Here is a 22,608-nt window from a genome sequence, read left to right on the forward strand (position 1 = left end):
AAAACTGGAAAAGAAAAAAATTAAATGCCCACTATCATAAGAATAGTTACAAAAACAAATTATGACAATCTATATGATATAAAAAACAGAAAGTTTTTAAAATCATGTTTACCCATAATGTTTACTCACAATGCTAGGAGAAGGAAGTAGATTGCAAAATTATAGGAAAAGAATGACTACTATACTGAAGAAAACAACTCGGAAGAAAATATACTTAAATAGCAACTGAGTTCTAAGTGGGAAGAAGAACCTGGGTATTTCTCTTTTATGCTGTGGTTTTCAAGTGCCCTATAATGAACATGAATTATAAAAGTATAACCAGCAAAACGAAGGAGCACTTCTCAATGTCCCCACCACGGTAGTGTCCTAGCTGCCTTGCCCGAACCATTGTGTAAATTTTGCTCCAGCTCAGCACCCTCCTCTATCCGGCCAACTCCACCCTGTATTTACCTGTCTGACTCTTCCTCTTGTTGACACTGAACTGATCTTAAGCCAAACCCCATTTTTGCTCCCCTACAGCTCTTTCGACGCTGCCATCTACTTGACCTTGACATGGAACCTTGAGTCACTTAAGCCTCAGTTTTCAATCAAGGAAATGATCACACCCAGCAATTCTCAGATTCCCCATTCCCTGTGTCTCAAGATCCTCGATGTCCCCACCCTCAGTCAAAAGGGGGTCACACTGTGATGTGGGCCCCAGCCTGGGTAAGTTCCTTGGGCCACCCTGATTATTTTGGAACTCACATTTTTTACTTCCGAGCCACCACAGCTGCTAGGGGCAGCCAGGCTGCCAGAAGATCCCTGGAGAGCACCTGGTCGCGACAACCGGAAGTCAGCGATTCCTTTGCCTGGGTCTACTGCTGCCTCAGCCCCTCACCCAGGACGCAGGACCCATGACCCGTCCCTCTCAGGCGTCTGTGAGAAATGCACTCATCCCAGGTGGGTTGGTCAGCATCCTGGAAGGAAACAGCCAGCACACTCAAATTAGGATAATTTAGGAACAGTTGAATAGAGAAAAATTTAACAAAGGTGTGGGCAGGGTGTGGGTTCCCAGGATCTAGCAACAGCCAACTCAAGGCCATGTGAAAGTGGGAAGCAGGGGGACAAACAGCCCCCCACATCACTCTCCTCATTCCCTCCAAAACCCTGACCAGACGTAAAGGGAAGCTCCTCATCGGCCAAACCCACAGCTTCCTGGAAGCCAGAGGGCAAGAGAGCCTATCCTGGATAGCCTCCCAGAGCTAGAGGAGCAAAGAGAAGAGATTCAGCCCACCAAGCATTTGGGGACTCCTTAATAATTTCTACTGACACTCTGTATGTTCCCAGGGAAGGCCCACCTCAGCCAGCACCCTGAATTTCTCTTGAAAAGCTCCCCACCTGACACTTCAACATTCCTCAGGCCCTTCTCAGCAGTGCTGTTCTCCCTGTCTGCCCGCCTTCCTCCGCACAGTGGCCGGCTTTCAAAATTAGTCACTCCCTCCCCAACTTTAAACTTCTTCCTCCTTAATTATGCAGAGTCGTTCAGGAGGCATCCTGCCCTCTGTTCCAAGAGGTCACACAGCATTTCCTCCGGCCATACCGTGCCCTCCCCCGGAGGCAGTCTGGCAAATCCGTTTCTCATCCCAGTTCACGTTTTTGTCGTTCACGTTGCACACTCCAGCTGCAAAGACTTGTTGGGGGAGTGTTGCAAATAAATAAACAAATAAATAAATAAAATCATTCTCCCTAACTGATCTGGATAAACATGTGTCAATACAAATCCCATCCGTTCGCAGATCATTTGCCACGTCTGCAGCTCTCTGCTCCAGGGCAAAGCTAAGGAGGCTTTTCTGCAGCTATACGGGGCAGCCACTGAGTGGATCTTTCTTTGAGAACACTCTCTCGGAGCCACGCTGGACGGATGAGAAAAAGAAGCAGATGCCAGGAGGATCGTCATGTTTGCATCATGGGATCTGGTCTGGCCCCCTGCAAGAGTCTAGATTCCCTCGTGCCTACCAACCACCGCAGACCCAAAGCCACCGGCCCGGTCTGCCCGTCGCCGCCCAGGGCCAGCCTACATGGGCTCCAGCAGCCCAGCCTATGCTCAGGCACTCCGTCATCCTAAGGGAAGAGGCTGCCTTCGGCACCACCTGAAGACGGCCTAGGTCCCTTAGAAGCAACTGGCTTTTTGTCTTCTGCCTGCTATGAGACGGGGTGATCCTCCATGGGCAGTGCGCCACAGGAAGGACGGAGCGCGAGGAGCCTGACTCGGTGCCCAGCTTCAGACTGAACTCAGGCTGGTGTAGACAAAGAGTCCCTGCATCCTCAAAGGAAACTGTGCACCCGGGTTCCTATCACATGTGACATTGAACAGGTCCAAGCACACCGTGTCAGGATGAAAGAGGTTGGCTGGGGAATGGCCCACGTCGAGAGTGTGCACAGATGCTGTCCTGGTCACCGCTTATCTGGCTGCCTAGAGTCTCCTTCCCTTCTGGGAACAGCACCAGATTATCCTAAGGGAACCAGCCTTCTCTCCTTCTGGATCCAGGCAGTTTTCATAGGGCTGGTCCACTCCCTGGATCAAGGCTTGGCTAATCAGCTCATTTCATCACCCGGGCTGCAGCCATTGGCACTAAGCTGGCCCAAACCAGGCCATTTGGCCACATTAGTCTCAGTCCTGGAAACTTTTCTGGAGGAACTAGGAGAGCCATGTGCTCTTGGCTGCAAGAGTTGCTGAGAGAGTCAGCCTAAGCGTGGAACTAAGGTGGACAGCATACCACCCAACTGGACAAGAGAGGGAGAGACACAGGTTCCCCAAGGCACTGTTTGAACCTCTGGGTACACCCGGGCCCCCGGGCAGAAAACCCCTGAGGCCAACAGACTGCTTCAGCCAGGGTGAGCCAGGCTTCTTGTGCCCACAGCCAAGTGTCCCGGTGCCAACACGTACACCCATGTTGTCTTTCTGCCAGACCTGAGTCACTCTGCTGATGGCGTCAGCCACATCTCCCCTCTGTACACCTTCCTCTTCTATCTTTGACTGTCCTGCCTTGGTCTGGAGAAGGCAATAGGTGAGGGGTGAGCATCCCAGCTCGGCTGCATGGTAGACAGGTGGTGGCAAGATCTCCCAGATCTGGGAGAAGAGCCTGGAAGCTGAACCTAGAGATGGCCAGGGATCAGATGCTGGGAGAGGAGGTTCGGGATGTCCAAACACGGTCTGTGCTGTGAGAAGTGGGGCAGGTTTGGTTCTAGGACACAGCTCCACCGGAGTCATCAGATACAAGAGGGGACAGAGCCCGAATCAGTGACAGGGGCCTCACAGACAGTTGGAGCTGCAAGGGTGATCAGGGAAGACAGGACAGGGAAGGAAGACCCATGCTCTGTGTTAGTATGTGCTTCCTGGGACACCCGAGCCTCTTCTGGTCTTAAAGGAACTCTCTTTAATTCCATGCTGGAGATGGAGAAGCCAGAAGATTCTGACTCTGGTCCAACCCACCACATGACTTTGGGCAGAAAGTGCAACCTCTCTGAGCTTCAGTTTTCCCATCTTTGAAATGGGTCTTATATGTGCATCAGACTGAGACAGGAGGTGGATAGGTGTTTCGTAAATAAGCGGTTAGGAGCTGACGTGGTTTAAAAGGTGATTTCCGATATAACCTGAGGACAGTTTAAAGGAGTCTTCAATGCCTAAGAAGGACATAGTGTTTTGAGCCCAAATGTTTTGAATTTCAGGCACGACTTTGACCCCTTTTTTTTTTTTAAGATTTTATTTATTTATTTGACAGAGAGATAGAGAGAGAGCACAAGCAGGCGGAGCAGCAGGCAGAGGGAGAGGGAGAAGCGGGCTCCGCACTAAGCAGGGAGCCAGACGCGGGGCTTGATCCCAGGACCCCGGGACCACGACCTGAGCCGAAGGCAGCCGCCTAACCAATTGAGCCACCCAGGTGCCCTGACCCTTACTCTTTAGGAAAACTGGAACAAGACATTTTGCTTTTTTACTCATCTGTTTGAATATTTTTCAAATGAGAAAGGGAATTCCAGCTTTCCCTTAGATCCAGAGTGAGGACCAAATGAGGGTAAAAGAGCTTAGTAAAAGAAAATAACAAAATAATAAACTACCCTTTAATGAGAACTTACTGTGTGCCATGCATTAAGTCATTTAAGCCCCACAAAGATCTCCAAACAGAAGTAACAGGAATAACAGTCATCATTGACATTGGATTAATAATAGTAATCATTATGGGGTGCTTAGTGTGTGCTAGACCCCATTCTCAGGGCTTTCCACGCATTACATACCCTTAGTGCTCAAACAGTTCCAGGAGGAGGAGCTACTACTAATATCCCATTTTGCAGATGGGCAGACTGAGTTCACAGAGATTGATGAGCCAAGGTCTTCAAGCTAGAAAGTTTCTCATATCTATGCCGTGTGTGTGCCCTACATATATCATATATCATATGATGTATGAGTAACTCCAGCCCCGTAAATTATTGGCAGAGAGAAGGACCACACAGAGCTCCATGAGTCCCCGTCCCCCGGACAGTGACACACACAGGAAGCCACGGGCAGGACAGCTACTTGCATCCCAAAACCAAGTTCCTGCTCTCGGGTATGGCTGAAGAGGTGACCTGGGACCAACCCACCTCAAGAAGAGGCCAAGTCAGCTTTGGCCACAGAGAATGTTGGGCCCCAAATTTCTATCCACGAAGAACAACACACTTCCTTTCAGCAGCTGCCGGGCAGAGGCCTCCCAAATCCACAGCTGTTCCAGCCACCCACAGGCTGGCCCATTGCTCTGCCCACCCAGCCTCGGGCACACTTCACTCCTGGAGGACTGTGGGTCACCCCCTCTTAGGCACACACACAAGCTCACCATCTTTCCTGGCGCATGGCATTTACACCCAAGACGGAAAGCCAGGCAGGAGGGCTCTGCACTTCTCTGCTCCGTGACTTTGCACAAGTGATTTACACTCTCTGGGCCTCAGTCTGCTTATCTGTAAAATGGGGATAAAAACTGTCCTTCTTTCACAAGATCCTTAAGAAGATTTAGGGCCAAACACACATAAAATGGTAAGAACAGCACCTGGCACTCAGTAAAGGCTTAATAAATGTTCTCCATGATTATTACGTGTTTCAATCAGTGGAAAGCGGAAACAGGAATTGGAAGGAATCACGATGCTTTCCCAAGGTCAGGTTAGAGGAACCCCACAGAGCTTCATAGTATACTAAAGTGGGAGGAGACTAGGGCTCTATTAGCATAATCAGGCCCAGATGTAGGGCTGGGTCTCCTGGATGGAGTCCAGAGGACTGCTTATTTGGCCATGTGTCCCTAATAAGAGATGCTTGGATTTGTACCGAGTGTGGGAGGCATCCAAAAGAAACAAGCAAGAAGTAGAGCATCTCTCCTTTTAATTTCTTCTAGGAACCCAGGACATCATGAGGGAGGGCAAAGATCAGACTGAAAGATTGTCTGGCACCCAGGGACCGGGGAGAAGATAAGCAGCTAGGGACTGAGCTACCTTCATGCACAAGATGACAGCGCTGTGCTGGGAGTTCCCAGGGAAGCCCTTGAGAGGACAGCCTGTCCTCACATTATTACACTGAGACTCACAAGTCTCACAAGCGCCTGGTGAGGGAGTATTACCATCCCCATCTTACAGATATGGAAACTGAGGCCCCAAAAGGTGACCTGTGGCCTCAGATAACTAAAAAAAGCTAAGCAAAAGCAATTAATTGGTTCACAGTGCTGATAAATCGTGGGAAGAAAATGCTTTGAGGGTCATAGTGCAGGGCTCAGCGGGCACTGGAATCCTGGGGGGGGGGTTGGATCATGACTCTTGGAGACCTCAGGGAAGCTTGTGGGTGCCAAAGGCCAGGAGGAAATCAATGAAGAAGAATGCACTTTAATAGCGAGGTAAGGTGGGGAGAGAAGATCCAGATTCAGCAGTTCAAATGTCATCTCTTCTGAGGGACCTTCGCTGTTCCCCATGGGGCAAATCAATGTCCCCTGTGTCTCTGCAGCCTCCAGCTCCCCTCCACTCAGCCCTGGCATGTTCTGGGCTAGGGCTATAGCTATGAACTGGATCCAGCTCTCTGCTCCTTAAAGGTTACAAACTTCAGGGAGATAGGTGTCCCAGACAGGGCTCCCCCCAGAGCAGGTCCTGAACCAAGGGTTGCAATGGGGATAGTTTAGTTGGAAGGCAATCCCAGGAAACAAGAGGAGTGTGGGGAAATGAGACAGAACAGGTAGGAAGGCAGGGAACACACCTTATTGAGCAGGTACTGCAGGGACCACCTAGAGCGCAGTCCCACAGCGGAACACCAGAGGGCGATACAGACACATCTCAGAGCTGTCCCACCCTAGGGAGCTGGGGTATTTATCCTCCAATCTCCGCCCCCACCCCACCCCAGGGCATCCTTTCTCCAGCACTGCCCCACTGCCCAGCTCAGTAAGACATCCTCAGCACGCCTGGGAACATGGAGTGACTAAGGCACAAGTCTCTTACAGCTGTCATTGCTAAGTCATTAATCATGTCTGCCTCCCCCATCTAAACCAGCTAGATCATGGGCTCTGGAGGCAGACAGCCCATGTTCAAACCCTTGCTTCTCCCCTCAAAGGGGGACTTTGATTTATTTTTTAAAGATTTTATTTATCTGTTTGAGAGAGAGTGAGTGAGAGAGAGAGAGCACAAGAGGGGAGAGGGTCAGAGGGAGAAGCAGACTCCCTGCTGAGCAGGGAGCCTGATGCGGGACTCAGTCTCAGGACTCCAGGATCATGACCTGAGCCAAAGGCAGACGATTAACTGACTGAGCCACCCATGTGCTCCATGGGACCTTGACTTAATTTCTCCGGACTTGAGTTCCCTCCTCTGTCAAGTGGAGGTAGTAATAATACCTACCTGGCAGGGCTCCCGTGAGTTAACACATATGAAGAACCGAGAACAGCACCTGACACATGGGTGATGCTCCAAAAATGTTCACCATTATCTTGAGAACAGTCCTCAAGGCTATCTCTGTGCCTATTCCCCTTTGTTTTCCCCGTGCCTGGTCTGGTTAGTGCCCAGCACGGCCAAGGTGTTAGTTCCTGTCTGCTGAATGAGTGAGCAGATGAGTCAGTGAGTGAATGAATGAATTAGATTCAAGAGCTACTGTGTTGACCTGGACCGTTAACTTCTATTTCGGCATCTCGAGCCGTGCTTCCTAAATGTCAGTCACATGGTGTCCTTCTGGAAGGATAAAACATTTTAACTGGAGCGTCTGAATACTATTTAGTATAAATATACTAAATGCATCTCTGAAGAACTTTCTGAAGATACCTTGATTTCCCTGAGGCCCGGGCCTTGCAAGGGTCTCTATGGCCCAGGAACTGCTGAGAACAATCTTCCTAAAGTTCTGATTTCACCAGACAAAGAACTCAACTTGGAGAAACTGCTCCAAGGTTTCCTGTGCGTGCACCTGCTGCCCCCTGGTGGACAGGGTCAAATGCAGCAGGAAGCCTTGGAAAGCATCAAGGTTGTCTTTCCCACCCGTAATAAGAAAGAGATATATATATGGTGTGCTCGTTTGCAAAGTGCATTCACATTCCGTGTCTTATATGAGCCTCCAAACAACCCTGGGAGATAGGTAGGGCAGGGACTGTCCCCATTTCACAGAAGAAACTGAGGTTTAGAGCAGGTAAGTCCACAGTGAACTAACAACTGAAATTAAAGGTGAATTTTGGTTCCAAAGCCCAATCATTCTGACTCCAAATGTCAATTTCCTGTTCTGACTATGCACAAGAATCATCCTGGGGCATTGGTTAAGGCTACAGATTCTCAGCCATCGGTATCCTGAATATCTAGGGGTGAGACTGGGAAGCTGGATCTTTGACAAACTTTCTAGGGGAGGCTGGTGCAGTCAGATCCCGACACCCGGACCGGCGTTTGAAAACCACTGCATTGTATCACACAGCCTCAGATCCTGTACTTAGACACCCTCTGCCTTAGTCTGGGCTGCTATCCCAGGGCACCATAGACTGGGAGGCTTAGAAACAAAAGAAATCTTAATGTCTCACATTTCTGCAGGCTAGAAGTCCAAGATCAAGGGGCCTGAAGTCCGGTGTGTGGTGAAGGCCCCTGCTTCTTAGTCCAGAGACAGCTGTCTTCTCATTATATCCTCCCATGGCAAAGGAACTCCCTGTCTCTTCTATAAGGGCCCTCCTCCGCCACGGATGAGAGCTCTACCCCTATGACCTAATTACCTCCCAAAGGCCACATCTCCAAATACTATCACATTCGGGGATTAAGATGTCAACATATGAATTTTGAGGAGACACAAATATTCACTCAGTTGATAGCACTCTCCTTCTGCTCTACTCCCCATGCTAAGGGTCTGATCTCTTCCTCCCAATAGTTACCTCTTCCTGTATACGCTCATACTATTAACCTCTCACGCCGTTTAGGACTCACATGCCATGCAGACCATATACACTATTCATTTTGTCTCCCATAGTCCTAACAGTCAGTGCACAACGTACCCATCTGACAGATGGGGCCTCTGGGCAATCAAAGGTCCACGAGTCCACATGGGTGAACTACAGCTGAGCCAGGATGGGAATCCCAGGTTGTGACCACAGAGTCCACACCATGTGGCTTTGTCCACACTGTGCTAGCTCCCCAACAGAAGGCCCTGCCCTGTGTCCCAGCCCCCTGAAAGTCATGCCTGACTCTCTGACCATAGGACAGAAACTAATTGTTACTAAAATGACAGTGACTGATTTTGGCCTAAAACATTAACTCCCTCTGCCCAGGTCACACTTTCTTTTAGCTGGAAATCTCAATTAGCTGATGGGGGGAAAAGCATAGAATGCCCCAGACTTGAAGACATAAAGACAAATAGCAACCCTCTCCTCCAGGTTGGGGACCAAGGTAGAAAGAGGGAACCCCTATAGCTAGATGTCCCAGGGCCCTTCAGCTCCAGACAAAATACAGGAGAATTATCAACTGGCCAGAGTACCAGTAGACAGAACATTCATAGTGCCTTCTTATCTATAAAAATTTTTCACTCTGAGAAATAATCAGAAAACAAGCTCACATCAAGGATTTAATTTTCTTCAAAAAAAAAAAAGTTTCCAGGAGTGTCCTGTGGTCTGAGATGTAGACCATATCCCAGGACATTATGAGAGACTCTGGCCTGGCCATGTTCAAGTGGGCGCCAAGCCCCTGGAGGCTCAAGGTGAAGAGGGGGCAGGCATCAGGGGAGGGCTCTGGGACCCCATCCACACCTCAATCACAGCAGTTCCACTTGATCTGTGAGCAGTGTTTAAATATCTGGGCCCCACATAAGATTTTATTTGAGGGAGAAGAAAAGGGTGCCATAAAAAAGAAAAGGAAAAAGGGATCTAACCAACTCTTCATGATATGAAAAGCCAACTGAAGCCCAAGAGATAAAAGGACTTTATTCAGCGCCACACAGCTACTGGAGACTGGAATTAAGATGCAATATTCTTGGGGCGCTGGGTGGCTCAGTGGTTAAGCGTCTGCCTTTGGCTCAGGTCATAATCCCAGGGTCCTGGGATCAAGCCCCGCATCGGGCTCCCTGCCCCGCAGAAAGCCTGCTTCTCCCTCTCCCACTCCCCCTGCTTGTGTTCCCTCTCTCACTGTGTCTCTATCTGTCAAATAAATAAATCTTAAAAAAAAAAAAAAGATGCAATATTCTTTGTGTTACATCCGTATCCCGAACCTTCGTTCAGTCACTGAGTCACACTTGGTAGTATTTACTAAGAGCATATTACTACGGGTAACCGAGTGATGAGCAACACCCAGGCCAGCCCATGGGACCGGTGGGTGGACCAGTGTGGAGATAGATACAAGTCAAATCAGGAAAAAATACACCTGTAATTTCTGCTGAGATCCCAGCTCCGAGGAGGGGCGGCCAGATCAGGCCCGAGCTGAGGGTGAGGAGAAACACCTCTGGGGTTGGGGTGGATGAGCTGAGCTGCAGGATGAAGAAAGGGGAAGCTGGCGAGAAAGAGAGTTCTCACAGTCACTGTGGCACCTGAGGCTTGGCTCATTGTCACCCAGACAGGCCCTGTGACAAACGCTTAAGTACTGCCCCCCCAAAGGCGTTTCCTTCAGGGAGGACACAGCCCCTCCCCTGCACTGAGCTCGGCACACCTCGTCCCTTTCCAACCCACCCTGCAAGCAAGCAGTGGCATCCCCATCTCCCAGGTAAGGAAGCAGGCTCTGCCAGGTGAGCGGAATGGCTGTGTCCCACGGCTGATAACAGGCAGGGCCAGAGTTTCATCTGGGAGGAAGATGACCCCAAACCCATGCCCTCTCCTGGATCCCTGAGCCCTCGGTGTGCACAGATGGCACCTGGAACCTTGCCAGGAGTCGGCGGGGCCCAAGCCGCTGCAGACAGAAGGATCCCTGCTGCTGAGCAACGGAACTCCACTTGGGTTGTCTATCCTGACTGTGAAGGAAATGGTTCTCTCATCAGTCTCCATATCAAGGGCTGCACATGACCTAGAAATTGAAGTTGGCTGTGGGTTCAACAAGCTAACCACGTGATGAAGGCCAGGTCCTGGGAACTCCAGAGAAATGACAGGGACCTGGAGCGAAGGGAGGAAAACCAGGCCGGGCGAGGAAGTCCCTCCTGCCTTCTAAGCAACGTCCTCCTCATCTGGCAAACACACACACATCCACATCCAAACACGCATGTGCACGCTCCCCCATGCACACCCATGCACACATATACCCTCTCTTATTCCAGCACCGTATGCCTCCCCTGAGACCAAGATCAGTCCAAATTTTTATTTTAATAGCCAAACTGCAGGGGTGTAGCAGCCCTCTGCTACACAGGGAACCCCAGCAAACACAGGGAGTGAGGGGCAGGGCTGAGGCAGGGAAAGGACCTAGCCCCAGTCTCGCCTCTCTGGCTTAAGATGTCATTTGGGGCAAAGTACATAGAAAACTCCTGAACACCATCCCTGGATAAATTCAGCACTTTCTGTCTATGCCTCTAATGGGCAGGTGCCCAGCTTCCAGGGCCCTTTCTGATAGCCCCAGGCTGAGCCCAGGTTGAGGGGAGGGGTACCATGTGACATAGGCTGGCCTACTGAGTCACTGCATTCACTGGTCAGTGATTGGTTCAAGGATGGGCATGTGGCCCAAAATGAGCCACTGAGAACCCTCCCTGGGATCTCCGTGGGAGTTTCTTTGGCCAGTTAGCTTGGAACCCCCTTTCTGGGGGTTACTGAATTCATATGATGAAATTCCAGGATGCTGGTAGCTGTCTTATTGCCAAGGTAGGGAAAGCTTGCCTGAGAACAAAAGGAAAAGGGAGAAAAGCAGATAGGAAAGGTAGAGGGCAGAAGGGCCGGAGAGACCACGTTGGAATGAAATCCTTCAAATCCCTGGATCCAGCTGTACCTGAAGCTGATGAACTTTATTAAGGGATGAGAACTAATCAATGACCTTTTCTGCTTAAGTCAATTTGAGTCTCCATCACCTGTAATCACTACTTGGGTCTTAGGTATCCTCATCTCCTAAAGCTACCTGACTCTCACGTCCATGCTTAGGTTTCCCTCTGCATACATTCTCTCCTACTATCCTGTAGTCTTAGGGTAGAGTCTGCCAATCTCTGTGACCCTCACAATGCCCAGCATGGTTCTGGCCACCTGGCAGACTGACCATCAGTGACTAGTGAGGAGCAGAGCTAGTGTTCTCCTTTGGCAGAACAATAAAGAAAAAGCAAATCAGGGGCACCTGGGTGGCTCAGTCATTAGCATCTGCCTTCAGCTCGGGTCGTGGTCCCAGGGTCCTGGGATCGAGCCCCGCATCGGGCTCCCTGCTCTGCAGGAAGCCTGCTTCTCCCTCTCCCACTCCCCCTGCTTGTGTTCCCTCTCTCACTATGTCTCTCTCTGTCAGATAAATAAATCTTTAAAAAAAAAAAGAAGAAGAAGAAGAAGAAGCAAATCACTGGAGTCCGATGTTCTTTTAAAACGAAACAGAATTTAGACCAGAGCCACAGGCCGTGGTGGCCAGTGTTGGGGTCAGGGCTGTCCTGTGTTCTACTCTCTACTCCCCAGTGACTTCAACTAGGTTTAAGGCTACACACTACCAGCCAACTCAGCCCTGGGATGATAGAAAGAGGCAGAAATAGAAAATTAAGTCATATCCTGGCTGCAGCAAAGGCCATAAAAATAGGTAACACTACAGGGAAAAACACGCAAGAGTTATGAAACAGCTGGAGGATCCGGGATTTATTTGGGACTTCTGCCAGAACCAAGGGGACTAAGGGCCCTGGGGCTAGCGACCCCCTGGTGCTGAACAGGAACAGTGTCCCTTTGGCCCCACTTTATTCCCGCTGGATTTTCTGAGTTCACACATCAACAGCAAGTACAGGTCATCAGGCCACAACCTTACCATATTTGAGGTTCTTTTTTTTTTTCATCCCAAAATGACACTCGGGTATAGTCCACTTACATACCATGTTTTTAAAAACAACAAACAAACACAAAAGCAATTTAATGCCCAAACGGAAAGAGAATAGAGAAATGAGAAGAAAGTAACATTTTACTGCACGTATTTCCAGGTGTGACGGCTCAGGCAGGAAGGCGTGAGGACTGTAACGAAGTCATCAGGGAGTTACAAGTTTGGACTTCAAGAAGTGAGAGGACCGGAGCAATTCCTAACCATACGGGAAAATCGAAGAGCAGAGCTGACCGGTAAGTGAGGGTGAGCACTGCAGTCAGCAGTCCCTGCTGAGGTTCTGGGTAATGAAGTTCTCGGTGAAGGTCAGTGGCAGATCTGCGAGTCGTGGAAGACGTGAAACAGGCTTCACTGCGCAGAGTGGTAGCCAGCTGGCTCTCCTGTTCTCCGTCCACCAAATGCCAGGAGTGTCACTTCCAGTCACTGCAACAACCCAAAAGCCTGCCTGCCCCCAGGGGGCAGCAGCAACCCAGGGGAGCCCCAGAGAGGTGGGCTGTAGGGACACCAGGGTCGAGGTGCTAGCCTCCCAGACTTGAGCACTGCAGAGCTCCAGGAGGAAGGGGAGGAAGGGGAGGAAGGGAGTCTCTTAGTATTCTCTCTCTGTCTCCCCTGCCGCCACCAGGCTCCGTCCCCAGGGGCCAGAGGGCCGGGCAAGGCGAGGACGAACCTCATCCTGCCCTCAGCCTCCCCCACATGCGGAACGTGTGGCATTGGCTAGGGTCAGCCGGCGTGGGAGGCAAAGTCTGAGCCTGGAAGGTTGGCCAGGACCAGGTGACTCAGCCTCCTGGTTCACGTCCCTTTGCTTCTCAATTTCCCCTTGTCTTCCATGAAACCCCAAGGGAGTGGGATACCAAATGCCGATGCTCTTGTGAGCAAGACCCCACCAGTAGTTCGGCTAGACTCGAGGGTACAGCAGTAACCTAATGGAATATGGGCAATCCCGGGGCAAGGGTGTAGCAGGTGAGGGTGCGAGTGCTCATTTGCATATCATTTGTCAACAGTGCCCTGGAGGGTAGCCTCAGACTTCCCAAGCTTCCCTCAGGGAGGCCTGTTATGTCCACATCCTCCCACACCAAGGGGGACAAGGCTGCAGGCCAGCAGGAGCTTGGGGAACAAGGGGGCACCACCTGGCCCTCTCAGTGTGTAGCAATCCCCTTCTGGATGGGGTGCAGATGGAATAAGATGACAGGGGCCTCTGGTTACCCCCAACCAGGTGCACAGTGGCCCAGCTGGCCCCCAAAGCAGACTGGGCATTCAGTCGGCAGAGCATCCCCTGCACCCACCCAGCCTTGCTGCACAAAGTGGGAGTTCATGCACATGACTGGGTGCACAGGACACCCAGTTCAGGTCCTACTAATGAGCAGGTTCTAAGGTCGGCACATTATGTAAGAATCTACATATATCCAGAATCACTCTCCAAAACCTACCCCTGCACACGCACCATGTTAGAGACCAGCACGTAGACCTGCAGTTTATCCAACACGGCAGCTTTGTTCTCCAGCTTGGAAACAGATCTCTATTTCTTCAATTGGGGTGTGCATGACGGCCGCTTACCCCGAGAGCTGCCACATGGTGAGGAAGCCCAGGCCGCACAGAGAGGTGGCCTGTAGGTGTTCCAGCTAACAGTCCTTGGGGATGTCCCAGCAGACAGCCACCGTCCACGGCCAGACACCCAGTTCTGGGTGAGCCAGCCTTCCGATGATCCGAGCCCCCTGCTCTTGAGCCACCCCAGCCTTCACATCTCCCAGGTGAGACCCCAGACATCACAGAGCAGAGATAAACCACCTCCACTGTGTCTGCATCTGAATTCCTAGTCCACAGAATAGGGAGTAAATTTTGTTCTCGATGCCTAAGAGCACTGTGTGGTGCACATTAAGAGGCAGCTGGTTTGTAGGACAGCTCTAAACATCTGAGCAACACTCGGCTTAGCAAATGGCTCACGCTAGCAGCAGCACGGAAGAACAGAGACAGGCCAAGGGAGAGGCAAAATCTAACCACAAGCTCCATCGGGGCAGGACGTTAGCTTGGAGACCAGAGGCATGGCCCCAGCCGCTTAAATTATTTGTTCCCAAAAAATGTGTGTAACTGAATTCTCATAGGTTAAACACATGATGGATCCCCCCAGAGGAACTCTGGAAAGACCTGTGGCTTGACAGATGATAAGCTGAATTGTCTAGAAGGACGCACCGGGGTTTGTATAGGATTGTCCAATGCAGCCAATGACGAGCAAACTCCGGGACCTCATTTGTCCTCCTGGCTCTGGAGGTGGCTGGGCCACGTCAGATGATGGTACAACCACAGCAGTACTGCTCGGGGTAATCGGCCACATACACTCTGTGGTCTGTGCCATAGATGTAGTAGACGTAAGTCCGTCCTTGGTACCAGTAATGCACTTCTGTGAGGGGGATCAGCTCAATGGTCTGGCGCTGGGGAAGCAATCGGCCAAGAAAAACTTCAGTGTTCTATTCAAGTCACTTGCCTGCTCAAGAACCTTCAGTAGCTCCCTACTTCCTAGGAGACGAAGTTCACGCTCTGGAGTGGGCATTATGGCTCCCATGTGCCTTTCCAGGTGTGTCTCCTACTACTCCCCTTCACACACACTAAGCTCTGGTCCAAACGGACTTCTCAGCATTAGCCACCATCTGATGATATGTTTCACAAAGTGGGGGCACAGTCATCCCCAGGGGCGTCCCAGGATGTATGGTAAGCTACCAGCCCAGAGGGACATCTTTCAGAAGCACTACTTTTTAGATGGGGAGGAAGGGCAGAGAAAGGTGGAAGATAAAGCCATTTTAAGCATTTCTATATTAATACAGCCATGGAGATATTAGGGAGTCGATTATACAATTTGAATTAAATTTTAAGGTAAAACGATGACACCAAAGAAATTCCAAAATCTGGTGGTCCGCTTCAGGCTTTTTTTTCTCAGGACTCTCCCTCCCTCACCATGGTCTTGCGTCGACCTTCCTTTGAGAGAGGTCTTTCTCAAACCCTCCCTCTCTTTTAGAAATGGAGAAACTGAGGCCCGTAGGCTCATGGAATTTCAGGTTTGGAAGACCATCCAGGTCAAGCCCCATATGTTTAATGCTCAAATCTCCTCCCAGCACCACCCTGTACCTAAGAGCCTGGGGCAGTCACTGCCCCCAGCAGAGGGGTCCTAAAGCCCCTCATGCTCCGGCCCCTTCTCTGAGCAGGTACTCTACAACCTTCCCAAACTGCAGGACCCTGAATGGAACATGGCAGACCACCTTGGGAGGAGAACACTGGCTTCCTACTGAAACACGAGCCTCCATCAGCTTCGGGTGCTGCTGTGTTGGGGAGAGCTACGTACAGCTGACGTAGGAAAGTTACTCCCCGTCGCTGAAGCTAAGCTTCCTTGGGCACGTCCCGTGGTCCAGGCTCTGCGTCAAAACGCCAAAGTTCTTCTGCACAAGATGCTTCTTTGTCCCAGACTCACATCTAGGGGGTCCCCAAGCCCAGAGGGAGGTGGTGTGGACAGCCCAGGATTAGACCTTCTGAGGGTCTAACTTCAGGAAGTTCCATTCCTTGGGAACAGTTCCAAGTCCTCTCTCGGTAGGTGATGGTCCAGAGGCCACCGGGGAAAGGGAACAAGGCCGGGCAGGGGATTTTGAGAAACAGGCTCCCCACTGCACGGGAGGGGCAGCCGAAGGGCAGTGTGACATTGTGGCAGGAAGCGGGTACTCAGAGTCAAGAAGTGCCTCTTCCATGAAGGTCCCTGCATGATCTTGCACTTGCTTGTTCTAGGAAGTGGGGATAAAAGCTTCTATGCCACAGAGTTGCTGAGATCACCAAATGAGATCCGGGGACTTCCCGTATGCCAGAAAGTGGAGTCTAAGTGATAATTTTGGAAATCAAAGGCAGAAGACCCCTCTTTGATATTTTGTTATGGAAGACACAAGATGGGCACCAAGAGACAAGAAAAGGTGGGAGCCCACATCACTGCTCTGAGTGCCTGGGCAGCAGGATCCTTTCCGACCTTTTCTGCCAGGATCAAAGGGACAACAATACCACCCCCTCCGGCCTCCATTTGCTTCTGATTCAAAAGGCTACAGATTGGTTAGGACATCAGCTGCCATCAAGTGGCTGCCTTGTAATCAGCCACGGATCTGTTGGCACACCTTGGCACCCCCCAGGACGAGCAGTTTCCAGGTCTGAGAGCAATGGGGGTTGGGGGGGGGCACGGTGTCATGACAGGTGTGTGCTCAGGCTGACTCCACTCGCTAACTTCTCAATCCTGACCAAAATATCAGCATGCATCTTTGTCTACAAATGCAGGACCAGAAAGATTCATAGAAGAGCCCTTTTCTCCCATGGCACTCTCTTTTAACAAAATCCGCCCACCTGCCCCCAGTTTACCCTTCCCTGCTCCGGGACTGGTTCACAGGGGGCTTGTGTTGCCCAAGACAGGACTGTCCTGTAGGGGAGAGCCCCCGAAGATCCAGGCCTGCCACAGACACACTGTGTGGTCTCAGGCAGCTCACTTCCCCTATTCAGCCTCAGTTGCCCCAGCTGCCAAATCAAGGGCTCAAAATCAGATGGTCAGTCTCAGAAGTAAAAGAATCCCAGAATAACTGCGAGTGCCTGCAAGCTGCTAAAATCAGGCCCTTATCTTCTTCCCATTCCTGGAGTCAATACCCCAATGTTAGGGGCTCTTTGTGTGACCCACACCATTAATACTAGTGAGGCAAGAACAAAGTCCCACAGGGGTGATGCTCTGGGGGCTTCTGTGGACACTGTTCTTGCCTCACATTCCTGCACATCTGCTTCTTCTCTGCTACTCACAGCCCATCGTTCTTCTGCAGGGTCCTGTCCTTGAGATACAGAACCCCCCTCGCACACAGGGAACACAACCAAACAACACGAGGCCAGCTTCCTCAGCCCCAGGCACACTGTTGCTGAGGTGTAACTGGTGCTCAGAGCTCCTGTGGGATGGGGCAGCGAGCCGACCCTCATCACACTGCGCCCTTCTGTGACCCCTGCCCCTCCGGCTCTGTGCCCCCCCCCACCTCCTTGACAGGTTTCTCCTGGGAGCCCTTTCTTCATAAATGTCCTGCACACAAGCTCTCGTCTCGAAGCTGCTTCTGCAGACCCCAACCTAAGGCAATGTCCAACCCAGCTTATTCTACAGATGAGGACACTGAGGCCCTAAAAAGGAAGAGCGTGGCTTGGAGCCACAAGCGGGTGCCAACCTGGGATGGGAACTGTCCCTGCGGTGTGTCTGGCCCCAGATCCCCCTCAGCGGAGACCCCGGTAAACCTGCACTGCCTCTCAAGGATTGGTGTATCTTGAACGCAGTGAGTAGCGACATTTGGCTTGGAGCTAGGAAGTGGGTTCTGCTCCTGGGCTCTTCCACTAAGCAGCTGTGTGATTTTAGGTAAATTACTTCCACTCCCCGAGCTTCCTCTGATTTACTGGAAACGTCATGGGTTGGGGCTAGGCAGGGGTAGCCGACAACAGCCCACAGGCCAGAGCCAACCTGTCAGCCCATGTAGTATTCCTAGCGTTTTCAAATTTTTGTTCTCAATATTGAAAAATTGGAAGGTTCCATATAAAAATCTGGGGTCTCAGAAGGTCTGAAATCGCTGCCCTTTTGCCTACACAAGGATGAGTGGTGGCCCACCCCTTTGGATAAGGCGGCTCTCCCACCCATGTTACTACCCAGCGGTGGCAGGCCTTTGAGTTTGCAGTGCCCCAAATCCGTGATTTCTGAGGCCCATGGCTGCTCCAAGATGGTCATCATTACTTTTTAGTAAGTGCATCCTTCTCTCTCCTGCAGACAGGGGAGACGTGCAGAGAGAGAAGGGGAAATACTTATTGCAAAGGGACCAGAGGGAAAAGGGACATTTTGAGCACCAGGTTCCAGGCATTTAAAGTACTGCATCTCTACCAAAACCCGAGGTGGTGCAAACACTGGTGAGAAATCGGACTTCAGGGAGAAGGAAGTACCTGGCCCAGGACCACATTGAGACACAGGACAACCAGGAATTAAGCCCAGTCTAAAAGACTCAGGAGCTCCGGCGCTGGCCATTCCCTGGCCAAACCCCCAGCTCCCCTAGCCCCCAGCCACCTGCTGCCATGACCCCTCAAAGCCGTAACAGGCACCACCGCCACCTAGTGGCCATCCCAACACAGCACCAAAGCAACCCTTTGGCCCGAAGCCGTCCCTGCCCACGACAGAAAGGGCTCCTGAGGGGCAGGACTCCGGGTTCCAGACTTGCCTACGACCCCGAGTCTTGAACTTTCCCTCTCCCTCTCGGACGATTCTAACACACGGGGTTAGAGTCAAAATCACGCTGAGCCACAGTCCTGCTCGAAACCCGACAATAAATAGCTTCCCATTGCTCTCAGGATAAGAATCCTAATCTCCATGTCCAGTGGTCCCGCCTGCCCCTGAGGCCCCACACTGCTCTGCTCTCTGCCCTCTGGACACATGGGCCTCTGGTCAGTCTCTAGTACTCCCCCCTCACCCCCCTTCCTAAGCCAGGGCTCCTTTCCTCCACCATTCCCCTAGCTGGCGCCTTCCCTCCCTTCTCTGGAGGGGGCCCTCCAGCAAAGGGAACAGCCCATTCCTTCATGTGACCAGAGGGCCAGCACCCTCCGAGCCCTAGTCCGGCCCCAGAAGCCTCCCAACAGCCCCCAGTCCCCACCCCACTCACCTGCTGCAGGACTCGGGCCCGGGAGGCCAGGGCAGCACTGTGCTCGGCAATGCCCCTCTGGGAGGCCAGAGAGATCTCCCGCAGCGGGAAATCCACAATGGGGTACACCTGCAGGAAAGAGACAGCCCGCCTCGCTGGCCTGAGGCTGTCAGCACCTGGAGCCTTGCAGCTCTGATTCACAGGGATGGAAAACGAGCCCAGACAGGGGAGGGCCCGAGGCCACCCAGTGAGTGGTTGGGGATTGTTTAACCTCCAGGGGACTTTGATTACGCACCAAGAAAGGGGGGCTGTGGACCGAGCACTCCTTCACCTGCAGCCCACTCTCTTACCCTGCACCCCTCTGCTGCTCTCTGACTCGGGTGGGGGGTGGGCCTTCCTGAGGGGCGATGCCCCAGCTGAGCCAGACTGGGGCAAAGAAAGGAGGCTGAGGATTATTATTCCGACATAAAAAAGCAGGAAACCTTGCCAGTTTCGACAACATGGATGGGCACTGAGGCCGTTATGCTAAAGCAGATAAATCAGAGAAAGACAAATACTGTATGATCTCACTTACATGTGGCATCTGAAAAACAAACTCATAGATTCAGAAACAGATTGCTGGTTGTGGGGTATAAAATGGGAGAAGGGGGTAAAAAGGTACAAATGTAGTTATAAAATAAGTAAGTCCTAGGGATGTGATTGATGTACAACGTGGTAACTGCAGTTAATAGTACTGTGTTGTATATTTGAAAGCTGCTCAGAGTCTAGATCCTAAAAGTTCTCATCATGAGAAAATAAAAATTATAAGTGTGTGGCGAGGGATGTTAACTAGACATTGTGGTGATCATTTCACAACACATACAAATATTGAATCACTGTGCTGTACACCTGAAAATAATGTATGTTATTATGCCTCAATTTTTAAAAATACATACTATAAAGTGAAAGAAAGCCAATCTGAAAAGGCTACTTACTGTAAAAAAAAGAAAGAAAGAAAGAAAGAAAGAAAGAAAGAAAGAAAGAAAGAAAGAAAGAAAGAAAGAAAAGAAAGAGAGAGGGAGAAAAAAAAAAGGAGGCTGAGCACCTGACCCTCTTAGAGAAAACAGGCCCTCTCAGACGTCCAACGCTTCTTGGCCAAGTTCCCTGCCAAGGCCTACAGCAGAGGTTGGCAAATCTCTTCTATAAAGGGCCACACAGTAACTATTTTAGGCTCTGTAGGCCACAGGGTCCCTGTCTCAACTACTCGACTCTGCCCTTGCAGCAGGAAAACAGCCACAGACAATATGTAAACAAACAGGCATGGCTGTGTTCCAATAAAACTTTATTTACAAAAGCAGGCCAAGGGCCAAGGACCACTGGCATGTCTCATGTCTTAGCTCCTTGCTCTGCACAACTCACATCCCTCCTGTCCCACTGCCCTCTGCTGTTCCTCAAGGCCTCCCTCTGCAGCTCCCTCTGCTGGACACCTTGGCTCCAGAGCCCACAGGGTCCACTCCCCCACTGCACTATTCGGGTCTTAGCCCGGTGTCACTTCCCAGCCCCCAGCTAAACCCACACCCATTCCTGTCTCTTTCCCCTGCTTGCACGTTTTCCGTGACCCTTGCCACCATCTGACATTGGGGTGAAATATTATTACCTTCTCCCTCACCAGACTATGAGATCTATGAGGGCAAGGGTTTTGTTTTATGGTATCCCCAGGGCCTACAATAGTGCCTAGTATGAGAGGAGGGTCTCAAGGTTCATGTCAGGGTGTGGAAGGAGGAAGGGAGGGGTCGAGCATGTGGAATTCGAGAGAGAACTGGCCCCCCTGGGTCCCAGCAGGTTCTCCCCTGCTCAGCAGCACTGTTCCCACCCAGCCTGTCTTTCCATGAGAAGCAGCCCTCACAGGAGTGAGGGGAGAACCCAGGTTCCCTTGTGATGGTCTTGGAAGCCCTCCTTACCATGGTGCTTTCATCCTTAAAGAGGCTTTCTCCTTTGGCTTTAGCAAGGAGCTCCCCAGGGCAATTCAGTCGGTGCTCAGACACGAACTCAAACAGGCTGTTTTTCCTGGAAGTGGAGAGGATGAGGAACGGAGTACACGGTGTGTGGGGTGAAAAACACAGGCTGGAGGGCTTGCATTCCTACCGCTGGGACCTCGGGCAAGCTCCTTAGCATCCTCATCTGTACCACGGGAAACCGGTAAAGTACTGACAGCTCTGTTCTATTACCTCATTCGGTCCTCACCTGTGAAGTGCTTCGCACAGGTGCCCCACAGGAGAACCCCGTAATGCCTGGGGGCCTCCCCTGACACCTGACACGGGGATTTCAGACCCAGGGGCCTCTCCCCTTCCCAAGGCACCTGAAGCCCTTTTCTTCCGGCACAGGTCCCTGCACTGTGAAAGCCCCAGCCAAGTGGAGTTTCTCCACAGGAACCAGTCCAGGCCACGTCCCCCGGCCACCCCCACTGGGCCACAGCGTTGAGACACTGCCACATACCACACGATGACCAGCTGGATGAAGTGCAACAGTTTCTTCTCTCCCTTGCAGGTGGCACAGGTCTTGTTGCCCCTCCCTGAGCAGGTGCTGCACCTGAGAGGGGCACGTGGTCAGCACGTGGGTAGTCGGGGGGCCTGGCAGCTCCTCGAGGACTCACCTCAAATCCTTCCTCATAGAGGTGGACTAAGGTGAGCCTCAATTGCTTCCACCTGCCCACCATCTAGACCTCCTGCTTCTGGTGGCAATGCCCCAGTTTCCCTTTGGAGACCACCCTTTTCCCACCCTGACCACATGGATTGTGGGCTTGCCCCCACCCCTTCTATGACCAGCTTGGGACGTGGGCTTGGCCCATCAGCTTATTCCATCTGTCCGGCCACAGGGGCTGGCACAAAGATGAGTACATGACCCTGGAAAGTGCAATGAGATCTGCCCTCGAAATTTTTGTAAAGCTATCAGCAAAGGCATATGCTTTTTGACTGAGGCTACTAAGCGTGGAGCTGTTGGTTGTCCCTTCTGTCACCACAAGAGACAGCTTGCCTGAGAATGAAGCCAACACAAAGGAAAGCAGAGAGGGATGGAGACAGGTCCTGGTGACATTGTTTAAGCACCTGGATCCAGCTGAACCTGAAGCCATCCCAGAAATATAATCCTGGACTTTTCTGTTACAAGGGCAGAATTTTTTTTGTTAAGCTCATTTGAAATAGGATTCTTTCACTTGTAAACAAAAGAAACCTGAGCTTCTTTCCAAATCAAAGACCTTCTTTACCAACCACAGGTGGCAGGTCTGCCAAAGCTTTGCTCTCTGGCTTCTTAGAAGGATGGCCTGGGCCTCAATGAACCAAAAGTATCATTAACCAACACAACTCTGAATAGTCTCACTCCTCATGGTTTCCTGTTTCCCTTTAAAGATTTATAAATACATTAAGGACATGATTTACAAAATGCAATGACCCAGTATTTGCAAAGCCCTGTGAATAGAGATGGAACTTTGTTGATTTAGTCAGTCAACCAACCTTCCTTGACTCCTCCA

The 22,608-nt window shown here is 51.2% G+C and overlaps 1 protein-coding gene across 10 annotated transcripts in view; it reads right to left on the reverse strand.

The window, feature by feature from the left end:
• Positions 1–12,203: 12,203 nt before the first annotated feature.
• Positions 12,204–22,608, reverse strand: part of SSUH2 (ssu-2 homolog) — a 28,825-nt gene continuing 18,420 nt past the window's right edge. For 9 of the 10 annotated variants that reach the window (XM_081821336.1, XM_081821319.1, XM_081821314.1 and 6 more), the window contains 4 exons: positions 21,579–21,671; positions 21,044–21,149; positions 19,125–19,232; positions 12,204–14,873 (listed from right to left, as the gene is read on the reverse strand). In XM_081821336.1, the coding sequence (XP_081677462.1) occupies positions 14,727–14,873; positions 19,125–19,232; positions 21,044–21,149; positions 21,579–21,671 (454 nt within the window). In that variant the 3' untranslated portion in view covers positions 12,204–14,726. Of the gene's footprint in view, positions 16,300–19,124; positions 19,233–21,043; positions 21,150–21,578; positions 21,672–22,608 lie in introns of all 10 variants that reach the window. The other variant, XM_081821326.1, reaches the window with a different exon arrangement.

The sequence above is a fragment of the Leptonychotes weddellii genome, chromosome 1 (genome assembly GCF_054177405.1).
Source record: "Leptonychotes weddellii isolate Sample4059 chromosome 1, ASM5417740v2, whole genome shotgun sequence".
NCBI lineage: Eukaryota > Metazoa > Chordata > Mammalia > Carnivora > Phocidae > Leptonychotes > Leptonychotes weddellii.